The sequence below is a fragment of the Palaemon carinicauda genome, chromosome 4 (assembly GCF_036898095.1).
Source record: "Palaemon carinicauda isolate YSFRI2023 chromosome 4, ASM3689809v2, whole genome shotgun sequence".
Lineage (NCBI taxonomy): Eukaryota > Metazoa > Arthropoda > Malacostraca > Decapoda > Palaemonidae > Palaemon > Palaemon carinicauda.
The window spans coordinates 52767903-52782419 of NC_090728.1; the positions used below are offsets into that span (position 1 = coordinate 52767903).

The following is a 14517-nucleotide window of genomic DNA, read 5'->3' on the forward strand; positions in this document are numbered from 1 at the left end:
ATGTCATAGTTTTGTCCAAATAATACTGAATGACTTACCGGATGAGGTAATCTAATAGTATATGGGTACCAAGTGTAGTCTATAAAATACCTTATTTTTTTATGTTTGAATGACAAAAATTAGTCAATGTAAGAAAAAGTTGAGTAATTTTCCCAAAGCAGTTTCATATTTTGAGAAATTGGGCTTCAAAGTTTTTTGTAGTGATTGATTGAATAGACTTTAGGATATATAGATATGGGTTTAAAGGAGGAATTTTACTTTACCGCTGGGGATCATAAGAACGTAATTACTTATTCATTTACCAGTGGCAAGTCTCATCCCTCAAAGCCAAAAATGCCCTTCCCCAGACACGAATATAGGCTACATATACCAAATATACACACATGATTAAGACTGACTAATATAATATATTCTTGTCTGTCTATTTTTCTGGCAAATTTTACGCTTTACATGAAGAAATAAGAACATGTCTTAGATGTGCATCAAATGTTTATTTACGCATACCATGTAGTATATATGGAAAATGGATGATTTATTCCACAGAAAATCAGAGGAAATGGTAGAGTTACATGGTATGATTAAATGAAAAGCCTTTCCTATGATTTTTGACAAATCAGTAAATGAATAGATACCAGGTCAGAAAAAGGTTGTCTACAGAACTGGACACATTTGTGTAAATATATAAAAAGGACTCTTTGCACTAAAACATTATTTTCATTGAAACCTTTAAAAAGAAGAATATAGATGTTCTTCACGACAAAAAGTCAATAATTGGAATTTCTAAAATTCCAAGCAGGATGTCTTCAGTCACACTCCTTAAATCACAGTAAACACTATCTTGATTTGCTGGCAAAAAGACGCGATTGCTTCTTAACCAGGTCAATGAGAAGACTGAAAAGAATAAGAGATGGTAGCTTACCAAGCATGTTTATTGCAATACACTGCCATATACACTCAATACTCCACTGTATGGGCATGGCTATTTCAGTGAAATTGAAACTTTAATTTTTAAGGTAGACACTTGTGAAATAGGCCTTTATGAACATCAGGTAAGTATAGAAATAATGAATTTTATTAGAAGTACATTATTTTTCTAATTTTTCTAAAACTTTCAAAATATCAGTTTCTGCAAATTCAACTTGCTATCTAATATCATTTTACTCTTTAATGGTCCCTTTTATGATAGATATTCAGATGAACATCATTAATGGTAGAATTTAGAAATTGTATTTGTTCATATTAATGTCTTTGCATTTTTGCTTTGTCCTTGCCTAAAATACTGACTCTCAAAACAGTCTATGCATGATGATGCCGGCCATGAAAAAACTTATCCAGTCTCCAGGAGTGGGAATGAAAGCTCTTCGGTAAGTAATAACAAGTTTTTTTTTTATTATGCATCTAAATTTAGTCTCATTAGTTTATTTTTAGTATTCTAGTTTTTTTTATTTGCTCTACATTCTTTGAACTTTTTTTATTTTGAGTTTTTCTTTTTATCTATATGTCAACTCTCTTCATGTTTTGATTTGGCTTGTTTGCTCATGCTGAGTAGGGTAAATTTGCCAGAGATATAGGCTTAAATATAATAAAATTTACCTTGCAAAAACAACTGCTACCGTACAAAGTGTTGAAAGGTTATCAAATCTAATGTTTTGTTAATATCAAGTTGATAGAATAGGGGAATTGAATCAGAGTTCATGTTGATTTTATTAGATTTAAGTCCAGTTTCATTTATTGTACTGTATTGTTTTTACATTTTTTGTAGGATGGTTTGTTTAATCATTATTAGTGTTCACTATGTTATCACTAGCAGTTACACTATGTTTATTTTCTTCATTGTGTAGCTGGTCATTTATTGTTAACATAGGCAACACAGTTTTTATCACACGTTGTTTGCATGGTAAATTTAGTGTTGTCCTCAATCTTGATGGTGTGAAAAATGTTTTTAGTAATATATGAAAAATAATATTTTTTTTTATTACAATTTAGAATTCATGACCCTCTCTTTTGTACTTGGAATCTTTTGTTGTTTGTACAGTACATTTATAGAGTAAGATTTTGTATCCTTCCACTTCCGTGATACTAGTTGAGGAATGTAAAAAAACCTCTTTTGATTAAGTTAGAGATTTAATTTTATGTAGTATAACAGCATAAAGCTTTTCCACTCGGTACCCTTGAAAGGCAATATGAATGACAGTTATAAGTTCAATTTCTAGGCATTGGTCAGACTGGCTAAATAAGTCATACAATATGTTTGGATAGAGAGACCATTTGTTCCTACGCATACACAAATCTTTCGTCCTTTGAAATAGGGAATCATGTTAAGCGGAGCTGGAGCAGCCATTGAAATCATTAACCCATTCCTCACCCAGAAAGCACAAAAACTGCATAGAAAACCCAAATTTAGCATAAATAAGGTGACTGCTCAGCAAACAACTGCACGTAGTACTCTCATGAAAAGCTTTCCAGCACTTGCACATAACATTATAATATACCGTATAAATATGAATATTGAAGAATTTATTTCAGTGTTCGCTATGGCTGGTATCTAGAAATTCTTGGAGTATGTGTGTGAAAAAATTTTCCTTTTTACCATATAAATAAGCTTCCAAATGGCATAATCTTTTGTCTAGCAATAGAACAGATCTTTAACAACATAAATATGACAAAATCTGAAAATATGTGTGTGCGACCAAAAATTATTTTAAACTCCTCACCTCAACCACTCCTCTCAGTCCTTAGCAGGTCAAAAGTGAGGAGTCTTGACAGGCAGATCGGTGGGCTAGGGTACTCACTCATGTTCACCACCTGTCGTTAATGATTTCAATGGCTGTTCAATCGCCACTCGACATTTTCCTTATTTTAAAGGACCCAGGTTTGTATTGCTAGGAATAATATAAATAACCTCTCTTCAAGAAAAATTTATTTCTTGATGGGTGTTAAAAAGACTAGGGTGTTTTGCTTTATATTTATTTGATATGGAAGGTTTGCTGCTCTATTTCACCAGTATTGTGGTCAGTTATCTTGGCCATTAGGGTTCACTCAATCAGTGCTAAATCCATAAATCGTAATTGTAATAATTTGCCTGTGGCCAGAAACTCTCAGGAATCTTCTAGAATAGGGGTTTTAGAGTCTGTAAGGAATCTCATATTTCCATTATTTATTTACAAACATTATTCTGCATAGCTAAGAGTTATGATTAGCTTTTGCTAAGGACTTGGAACCAGATATAGGTTGGGATTTTTATGAAACTGTCTATGGAAAGTTTTTTGTCCTATTGAGTCTCCAGTGATCCTTGTTGCAATGTCTTAAATATCTATACAAAACCCTCTCTCTACAAAATAGGTTCTTCAGTTTTTTTTACGTGTATGTTCCTTGCTCTTTTCACCATGTTTTTCTTAGCTAAATCGGAACTAAAAAAAAATGACGTTATAAGTTACTGTGCCGTAGGGTCTTCCTGAGATATCTGTTAGAGCTCTGGAAGTCCCATCAACAATGGTTTTATACATTAAGTTAAATAACCTTGAAAGCAGGTCTCCTATCTCAACATAAAGATATCCGTGATTTTGCACTAATCAAGTAGAATTATTTTCTCCAGCCCCTATCCGCTAATTATTATTATTATTATTATTACTAGCTAAGCTACAACCCTAGTTGGAAAAGCAGGTTGCTTTAAGCTCAAGGGCTCCAACAGGGGAAAAATAGCACAGTGAGGAAAAGAAATAGATAAACTACTAAAGAAGTAATTAACAGTGGAAATAAAATATTTCAAGAACAGTAACAACATTAAAATAGATCTTTCACATATAAACTATAAAAAGATGTGTTCAACATTAAATCATTCGCTGCAAGTATGAAATTTTGATGTTCTACTGAATCAACTACCTAATTAGGACGATCATTCCACAACTTGGTTACAGCAGGAATAAAACTTCTAGAATACTGTGCAGTATTGATAGATTTTGGACTAATCTAGTAGAGCTATTTTCTCCAACCTCAATCCTCTAATCCCAGTGTTGTGCATTGTTGTTGTTATAACACTTTCACTACAATGTATACCCTCACCATTTGTTGTTTGCTATTCATGTTATAACTAGTGTTTAGAGTCACCCTGAACATTTGTTGGTAAGTTTCACCTCACCCCAATTGGGCCGTCGTAATCATCTGTGTTATCATTTTCCTCTTTCACCTTGACAGTCCTTTGTAATAAATCACAATCTAGTCTGACCAGTTTCCTCCACTGAGTACGTTTTGAAACAATCTATATTTCGTTCTAAGAGTAATTTTTTTTTTTCACTTCTGAAGTTAAACAAAATTATAGAAGATATTCCTTTTTTTTTCTCTTAGATTTCACAAATTCTGCTAGATTTTGGTTTAGTTGTAACCCAGCTATTTATCCCTGTAGAGGGTAGCTTATGATTGAGAAGATTTTCTTCTTTTTGCAACATTCAGCTTCAGGGAAGACAGTCGGAGTGTTGTTTTACATACATCCGTAACATAAGCTCTGTTGACTTCGCTATAAAGTTTAGTGTCTTGTTTTTATTTTTAATTATTTGAACCAGCCTTTATGCACCTTCTGCAGCCATCAAAAGTACCAAGTGCCAATTTTAATAGATCATCTAACTTTTAACTGGAATTAAATACGCAAATATGTGTCCTGGATTGATGATGTCAAAACTACTCAGGGTGGAAGGACAGACCTTAGTGAAGGTAGAATATTTCTGTTAATTCAAAGACAGTAAATTTTAAAGTCGCTATTAAGAAAAAATTTGCGGCCCTTTCCAACTAGTATACATAAAATTTCATTAGGGAATGGCACAAATTAGGTTGCAAGCATAAAGACTAGTACCATTCTATGTAACAAAGACGTAGGTGCTTGCAAAGAAAAGTGAAGAGATATTGAAGGAGCATATCTACAAAATGGTAAGATTTTTATTGGGAAATTATTGGGGGAAATGTTGCAGGCCGATGGGGTTTACAGTGGCTGGAAAGTAAACTTAATGAATATACGAACTATTGAGGTAATTTCTTGAAAGTAGATATGGAAGTAGCGGAAAGAAGGTCCAGGAAATTTTGGAAAATGGTGTAAATAAAGTTATATAGTTTACCTGATTGGAAATCAGGCAGAAAGTGCATAACAAATGCATTGACAAGAACTCTATAAAGTGAAAAACTGACAAAAAAAGTATTAGTAATGGTGGTAATCAGCATTAGTTTGACTGACTTTTAACATTTTTTTTACAAGTTTGTGTTATATATATACTCACACTATCACGCCAAAGGCAGTAATTCACATTGTTAGTTTAAAATCACTTTCACAGTAATTCATGTATTCAAAAATAATTTCCTTTTTAGATTCACTCTTTCAATATCAGTTTTAACAGAAACGTTTTTATTTTAAGTTTAATGTGACTGTATTGGCAGAAGCAAAATTTAGCCATAGAGCAATTTCTTTTTGTGTTCCAATTTATATTTTATGTTTTCTTTTGTTTTCTTTGTTACAGATTTATTTTCAGAGTCCTTCAGTTATAACAAAATATTTTTCTCTGAACTTTCTAGTGCTTTTTATATTCTGACTTCATTGTATTGCTATCTACTATATAAATTTTCATACTAGTGGAGTTAAAGATTTTATTTTCTAATTGGTCTTCAATTTACTATCTATCTCTTCCTATATTTAAACTTTTATATTTTATCAGCAAGGTAATTTCCATTAACACTAATCTTATTTTGCTAAAAGTACACTACTACAGAAGAGCTATAGAATCTTCAGTCAGATTTACATTTCACTGCCAGATGAAATCTCTTAATTCAGTTGGGTTGGAAGGTGAAAACTTGATTTTAGCTTCTTGTAAAGAACAAATGGTTTCTCTTTAGGATTCAGGTGATAAGGAGACAATCACTATAACAAAGGAGGAGTACCAATCCCTCCATTCTGCTTTGGAGGAACTTGGTCTTGTAAAGGTAGAAAATGAAGTTTTGCAGAAGGAGATCCACAGTCTTAATGACTATCAGGTAGATCTTGGGGTCAAATAGATACTATAATGCTTTGTAAGCAGACTGTGAATTGCTGAAAACTCACACTAGTAACACTGCATATGTATTTGTATTGGTTTACATTTACTTCCAGTATTACTCAATACTTTGTTATGATTATTTAAATTACATGGCATAGATATTTGATACTAATTAAGTAGTTGTGAATTGTATATGGCATTTTGTTTAAAAAAATTGTGTATGTGCAACCACTAAAGTTATTTAGCATTCCATGAATTAATGTACATTTTTATGTGATATGTTGATGATAGTTTGCACTTTGCCTCTTAATCAAATGCATGTTCTATCTAACAACAGTATCTTTTTTTAGAATTATCACTGTATTTTATTTACTACTACAGTATCGAGGTTTTAATTACTTTACTTAATTAACTCTTGTAGAATATGTAGTCTTACAGGTAGTACCTAATTATGCATTAGTACCTATAATACCTATAATGGTTTTTGAAAAAAATTTGCGTGGATTTTAGGGAAAGGGTGAACTGCTAAGTACAAAAAATGCTATGTTGAGCATAAAATGCTGTACTCAGCTTTGAATATGATGGAAACAGTTAAATATACTGAAAATATTTGACAAGATTTCATAAAGATTTTAGAGTAAAATATTTTCATACACAGTAATACCCCTGTTTAAGTTGGTTCAACATACCTCAATTCCGTCTTTACATCACTCAAAACACATAAATAAAATCCACTTTATGTAGTTATTCCTGACATAGTCTGTTTCTACATCTTGAAATAAAGACCAAGTGTTGAACTGTACAGTACTGTACTTCACATGGAAGCCTATTAATGTAGGTATCTCATTTTTATAGATTGACGGCAGATTACAAGTACTTGTTCATGTTCAGTATATGTATATGGAACATATATAAGTCAATTAATAAGAGGAAAATCTGACTTACGTCAAAAATCCCCTAATGTCCTCCAGTATCCCATTAACAACTAGGGCAGGGTATTACTGTATAAAAATAAGGAAAACATTTTAAAGAGGAAAATGCTTTGAAAGCATCAATGAAATGAATTGCCCTCATTTATTTTTTTTCCATTTTGACACCGTTAATGACTGCCCTTCATAAGTATAGAATATGATGCAGTATGGTTTAAGCCAAAGACAAATTATTTATCACTACAAGTGATTGATGTTTCAATTTGCTCTTGTTTTGAGTGTCCTATACTTCAATTTGTGGAGAGTTTTACAAGTTAAAATCTTATTCTTAATATATTCATTAGACTAATTCTTAGTACTGTTTTCTTTATAATTTTTAACTTTTAAAACCAGTCTAATTCCTCAAGTATTCCAGTACTATTTACATTGTCTTGTTGTTTTTTAGTATTTTAACTTTGTGAAACCAGTCAACATTTCTGAGGTATTACAATGGATAATCTTAGTTTAACATAAATGCAGACCATACGATATTGCAAGTATATAATGTTCAGTTTAGAAACGAGCCATACTGAATTACAGAAGTCATGATGAAATGCACATAGTGGTTATGTTTATAAGAAAATACCACTGCTAATAGGATGATCACGCGATGAAATATTTCTCAATACGAGGAAGTTTTAAAAGTATAGAGTGAAATTGAAAGGTGAGAACTTGAAATTAAGCAAATGAATAGCTACATTTAGGAAAGTGGCCTTGTTGTTGAGGGAAAGGTGTGTATGTCAATTTTGTTCTGTGTACCAAATGTAATATATTATGTTACAAGAATTTGCTGAGTTACAAAATATATATGGAGTAAGAGTTTTTTTGGTGCCCTAGAAGTACTACTAAAGCTAACATGAGAAAAGTGCGAGTTGAGAACACTTTCAAAGGATAGGCAAGTCTTAAAGAAGATACAGCATTTCTATAACCTTAGGAGCATGCTGGACTATTTTTCAGTTTTAAGAGGCCTTTAAAAAACTTGATAATTGAAAGCCAAGACTACTGCTATCTATAGATATCCCTTTAATAAAGAGAACAAAGGTTCACGATAGGTAGCTAAGGCCTCTTATTACTTTATACGGTCGCAAAATTGGCACTCAAAGATGATGAAGATTTTTATGCGTGAGCGTAGAATGTGACGATTGTATTACGAATGAGCAATTGGCAGAGAGAGGTTATGTCAAGAGGCTGGGAAAAAAAGAGGCCTCTGGTTTGGACTAGTGATAAAAAAGAATGAGAAGCTTTTAGCCAGAAAAACAGTAGATACAGAATTAGTGAGAATAAGATCTGTAGGAAGGGCCAGGAAGCTTGGGAGAAGGAGATTTTTGAAGAATTAGACATGGTAGTTCAGGCAACTAAAGTACTGAAGAGAAAAGAGTAAAGAAAACTTTTCATGTGTAACCCCAAAAGGAGGAAGTAGATGTAAAAATGCTTATGTGATGACCTTACAGCCTCTGCAATCTCCATATAGCCCTCTACAGCTTTGTTCTTAAGTGTATACCAAGGTCATTGTGTCTTACAGATTTTTCCCTTACTTTCAAATTTCTCACAAAGACATTTAATAACAGACATTAGCTTCACTCAGCCTCATCCTTATCTTAACAGTCACTATTCTTCCTTTATTAGTTCTTTTGTCCTCTTAAAGTTTCAATGTAAGTTGTGCCCTATTTATTTCTTGGTATACTCAGTAACATTGTGCCCCACTAATACTTCCTGTATCCATTATGGTCTTTACTTTTAATAAGGGGGACGTGCCTGTGTATTTTACGTTATGTTGGGATGAATTCATCGAGTTTTTTAAAATATAATAGGAGTATAGGAGCATGCTTCCTCAGTAACGAAGAAATAATATTTGGTTCTTTACTCCTAAGGAACCTTTTCAGACAACAGATTCTCATTTTTAGTCTTTTCAAGTTTTAGTATCCTCCCATCTCTCATATTCATAGTGTCCCACCTTACATCCTCAATAATATGTCCCACATTTTTGCAATATTAAGCCCAACCTCTCTTATCCTTCACCTCCATCAAATTTTTAAAATGTTTATTCCATAAATCCTGGACTTCATTAACTAGATTTCATCTCTCCATCATTTCTATGAACCTCCCTTGATGTTCATATTACTTTTCTCTGGAAACACATTTTTATCGTCATTTACCCCTAAAACTAAAAATTCCACGTTTTGTTTCCTTTCATTAGATTTATGCCTCTAGTAAAGTTCTGAAACTCTATAGAAGTTGATGGTAAGAAGCAAGGGCATATGCATGCCATAGGATCTTTGTATTTTCAGTCTCTGTGTTGCATCCGGTGGGAAATTCACCTTCATAAATTTACGATAAGTTTAGAGATAGGGGGTGACGAATTTGGTGCTATGTTCAAAATTTGGATAGTCTCCTGGTTTGTATATCAAGATTTATGGACTTGAGGTCTTATAGTGGCTGCTGGCGATGTGGTCTAATAAAATGTTTGAGTTCAGGTAATTTATAATTTTTAATAATTTAAAAAATTCTAGTTTAGGTACTGAACATAATGTTAGGGTTATTTAGATTGATAATTAGGAGATAAGATATCATGTAGGGAAACAATATGGAGTCCCATATTTCAAAATGTATTTTGGAATGGTTTGTCACCAAAAATCTAGACTAAAGGTGAATAAAATTTTAAGTGCCATCAGAGTGTAGGAATAGCATTATGATTATTATGGGAGGTTCATAGATATAAACAGAATTTTTATAATAAAATTTATTTCTTTACTCATCTGATGTTCCTATACATGCTCACCCTTCTCTCCACTGATGTATGGTGTCAAGAGGATAGGGAATAGTTTTCCCTTTGAGACTGAATAGACAAAGGTTCTGTGGTGAGCCCAAGCCATTACTTCTTGCCATTAACCTCTACATTGTTTCATTACTTTACTAGTGGCATAAGTCTGTTTAAAGGAATGGGAAATTTTTGTTTTGGCGGTAAATGCCGATAAAATCATGCTTCCAGGGAGAAGCGGTATAACACCAGGTGAGTATAGAAGTAAATTTTATTAGAATTTTTGTGTTTTTATATTTTTTTATGTCAAGTTATTTATTAACCTTCCCCTGTATTTATTACTTTTTAGAACAACTTATTCTCCATACAGTTCTTGTTCTCAATTTTAATGCTGTATTTACTTTAATTTCTTCCAATTTTTCTCGCCATTCATGTCAGTGATATTTATTTTGAGGAATATTTTATTGACCTTTATTAGTTCAAGTAACTAAATAGAAAGAGTTGGTCAGGTGTATATTATATAGAATTAATTTATATATTGTATTCAATTTGTTTCCATAGTTATGTAGTAGCAGAGCAGTTAATAAAAGTATTATTTAAAGGCTTCCCCTTAGTCCAAATATTGTATAGCAATCTTTGTAGTGCTGTGTACATTTGGCCAGCATATTCCGAGAACATTTTAAATTAATCTTATTGCTGTTAATCCCAACGTGTAAGATTTTCATTATTTTGTCCTAATTTTGACTTCATATACCTATCTTATAAGTTGCTGTAAAAGAACTGTTGGTCCTTTTAATCAGAATGTATCTTTTTTATAATTGATACCAATTTAACAGCCTAATTTCTCTGTTAATTGTGTTTAATCCTCTATAAAAACATTTGGAAACGGACAAGCCATGTCAGTGGTGATCTCATAATTGAAGGTTTATTTACAATTCAGATTTTATTATAGTAATTAATTACAATGATAGTGTGAATATGCCAAAGCAAGTACAATAATAGAGTAATTAGACTAAGTTTTTGTGTATTTAGTAAATAATGTACTGTAGTATTATGGTTGTAGATTAATCTGTAGTGCGGGTATCTGTATCTTGTATCTTGGCTTCTCAAAAGTAAGTTTTTTTTTTCAACTGTCCATTTTAGTTTTCTTCTTATGTAGATTTCTTTAATAATTGTTATTGTGTGTCACCTGCAGCCTTTAATTATCTGGTAGGTCCCTGTACTGTGACTGTCGCCACTTTCGTTGCCTCGTATTTAATAATTACCTAAAATGCAAAACTAGCATAAGATTTGGTCAAGTCATGTGCAACACAGACTATCAAGTGCAACTAAACCTAATTGTTTTAAATGTTAAAACTGACCTCAGCCATAAGGATAGTGTTTTTCTTAAATAAGAATTTTTTATTTTGCAAAAGCAAATATTTAGATTAAAGAAACTGCATGTTCACCATTTTCAAATAAAGGAAATGCAGTCATATGAAGAAGAAGAAGAGGCATCTTTTTACAATATTTAAATGGAAAGCTTATTTTGATAGGTACAATATTTGTTTTACATGATTACTTTGGATGTTTTCTGTATATTAATAACCCTTTCTGTAAGCATTCATATTTAATAACAGTGTGTTTGTATAGTTTGTGTCAACTTTTTTTTTTCCTTTTATGGTTTCCCATGTACACACATTTTTAGTATACTGCTGAAACCTTGGCTTTAGGATGTTGTCCTGATACACCCGTCTTTTTGTCTTTAATTTTTGCCATCGATTTTGATATTAAACCTAAATAGTATAGTTGAGTCCTTGATGGGTAAATTTGTTGATGATCAATATTTGATTCATAAGTAACACAGCTTTGGTCTCTAGATCATCATAGCAAAGAATTAGCAAGATTGCTAATAAAGTAATGTGTCTCTAGCAAGAACTGAAAATACTATTCACATTCATCATTTTGTTTACGTATGATTTAGGTATTGAGGTTAAGAAAACTAAGGGAGTATTAGGTTTTAAATTTTTATTTATGCAAATGAATGTGTTTATATACTCTTATCTTGTTTTCCTTTTGCAGTTTTCTTGGTGCAAATTATGTTTTGATGGAGCAGGGTTTGTGTGTGTGTAATTTATTCTGATTGGCTGGTGGAGTGGTTTGTGGTTTCTGTTGTCTGGTGGTGATTTGGTGACCACATTAGTGAGTTTTTTATTTAGTACCTGAATGAGATGAACTGGTCCACATGATTGTTGTTGTTTGTTAAAATCTCCTGTTATTGATTATGATAGTTTTGGTTGTTTGTATGTATGTACTGAATATTTTTTATGATTGGTCACTGACTCAATATATACATTTAGTATATTCTCTCAATATTTTTAGGATTACTGTACTTTTATAATAATTTCGAGTTACAATTTCTAGTTTTTATGTTTGATTATACAGTATAGGCTAGTATGAGGATGCAAGTTTGATTATACATATTAGTGATAGTTTTAATTTTGTTTAGTATGTTTATAATAACAATTTCTGAACTGTTAATAGTAGCACAAATTGTACTAATATTTCTTATTATAATTTGGCACAGTTGATGCTTTGATTCTGACTGTGTGAACTGGATCCATTTCAATCCATGAGAAGTGAGTTAAGAAATGTATGATGAATGGAAAACAGAAATATCTGTTGGCTGATAAAAGAACTATTGTTATCTATAATTCTGTGTAATTTTAGAAAAGGTTAGGAGCAGGAAATTACAGAGGATACAGTCTTATATAAGATAACTAACCCCTCCAACATCATGTAATGCAGAGGGGCCCTCCACCAGATTCCTGGCTCCGTCGTATTTTTCTATGTCATAACATTCTTGCTGATCTTCAACTCACTTCTTCATTCTTTTTGTGCCCATTTAGGTTCTTGCCTTCTAGCTCTTCTAGAAACTTAAGGCACGTAACAGTGTCTTTCTATAATTTTAGGCTTCAATTGAAGAGTACATTTTAGACAGTGTCACTGTTCAGTCATCAGTCTTTCATGTAAATAATGAACATTTGTGGCCTTATTAAGGTTACATTAATAAATGATGTTGCCATTTAATGATATATGAAATGTATTTGATAATGATAATGATAATTTTATTATAAAGTACAGTGTGCACACACAAATGTCTTAAGTCTGCGTGAAAATGCAATTCATTCAAAAATATGCTAGTTGAAATAAGTGGTTGAAGGAGATTGGACATTGATTATGGATAGGAAAAAATAGATACTGTATGAGCATTAGATTGTTTTTCATGATTGTATAGCGGTAGTTTGAGACGCGCTCAAGGTCAATAGTTTATAGTGTTTGTAACCTCGCCATCTGTGTGAGCTAGGGATGGAGGACTTGAGGAAGCCTATATGTCTACCTGCCGAGTCATTAGTAGCCATTGCCTAGCCCTCCCTGGTCTTAGCTTGAATGGAGAAATAGTCTTGGGTGCTGATCATTTGTCTATATGTCAGCCTATAGGGCATTGTCCTGTCCCTTGCCTCTCCTATTAATGAGCAACCTTTGAACCTGTAATTGCTTATAAAAGTACTCTTCAAAGTGCTTGCTTTACTTAACGCAGATTAGTTGGTTTTTATATGAAGTAAAGTTGACCTTCAGATTGCTATGAACTTCAAGAATGTTTTATAAATGATTTAGGTCTGGGCTTATGAGTAACATGTATGAGTAAAGTTGGAATGATAATTATTTTTATGAAAGTGAACTAAATGCAAATGTGATCTTTAAAAGCTTGCAATGCTATGAATCTTCATTTTGTATTGAGAATAAACAAAAGGAAAAATAACCTATTTACTAAAGAATGGCTATATATCCTTCAATAATCATCTTTAACATTAGATAATTTGAACCTTTTTATAATAAAAATAAAGATGCATGAATTTGTGGGTAAGTCATTCTAATTTTCTGAAAAAATTTGTGCATAGGAATAAAAAAAAAGCGTTTGATTCATTTCCCTCATCTTCATGAGGAATCCATCTTGTGCACATTGATCTTATGAAGATAATAATTATGTTTGTCATTAGTTTGATTTGCATCTATTTTATTATTTTGCTCTATGTCCTATCTTTTAAGTTTTAGCCCCCTTACTCATATATCATTTACGGTTCCTCTCTGAAAAAGATTCAGAGCAGTTGAGATTTTCTCTTCCTTTAATAGTTTACTGATGTTTATAAAATTTTATTTAGACAACTTTTTCTTAATTTGTGTACAAAAGCTTTATTTGTACAGTTTTACTAAAGTAGCCTTTATTTTATCATTAGTTTTCTTCATTGTATACTATAGCCTATGCAAATTTATTGCATCCTAGTGATAAAGAATTGTGTTCATGATGCAGGCAAAACTAGAAGAAGACTTCAGATCTTCACAGCAGCTATTGGAAGCACGTGAAGAAGAAATATTGCAGCTAACGGAGGAGATGGTTGACGGTGGCCCTCAACCTTTAGCGTCGGAAACTCTTCAGATGCAACAAACGTGTCAGCATTTAGAAGAACAGGTAAGAGCATAATAGCACAGTTTTGTATACCTGTATTCATTATTTGATGTTTGTTTGAGTTAGAGATTTTAAATATTTAACTTAGCCGGTGAATATATAATAGCTGCAACTCTGCGGCTCGACAGAAAACACACTCAAAAAACTCGCGAGCGATCGCTATGAAGGTTGCGGGTGTGCCCACCAGCGCCAACTGTCGGCCAGATACCACTCTTGCATGTAAACAAACCCTTCAATTCTTCTCTGTTGACGTTGACGACAAGACGTATT

The 14517-nt window shown here is 32.3% G+C and overlaps 1 protein-coding gene across 9 annotated transcripts in view; it reads left to right on the plus strand.

The window, feature by feature from the left end:
- The window catches only part of LOC137639954 (golgin subfamily A member 4-like), a 190250-nt gene that overhangs the window by 124258 nt on the left and 51475 nt on the right, over positions 1-14517 (plus strand). For 8 of the 9 annotated variants that reach the window (XM_068372265.1, XM_068372272.1, XM_068372266.1 and 5 more), the window contains 3 exons: positions 1296-1364; positions 5875-6012; positions 14092-14250. In XM_068372265.1, the coding sequence (XP_068228366.1) occupies positions 1296-1364; positions 5875-6012; positions 14092-14250 (366 nt within the window). The remainder of the gene's footprint in view (positions 1-1295; positions 1365-5874; positions 6013-14091; positions 14251-14517) is intronic. The other variant, XM_068372269.1, reaches the window with a different exon arrangement.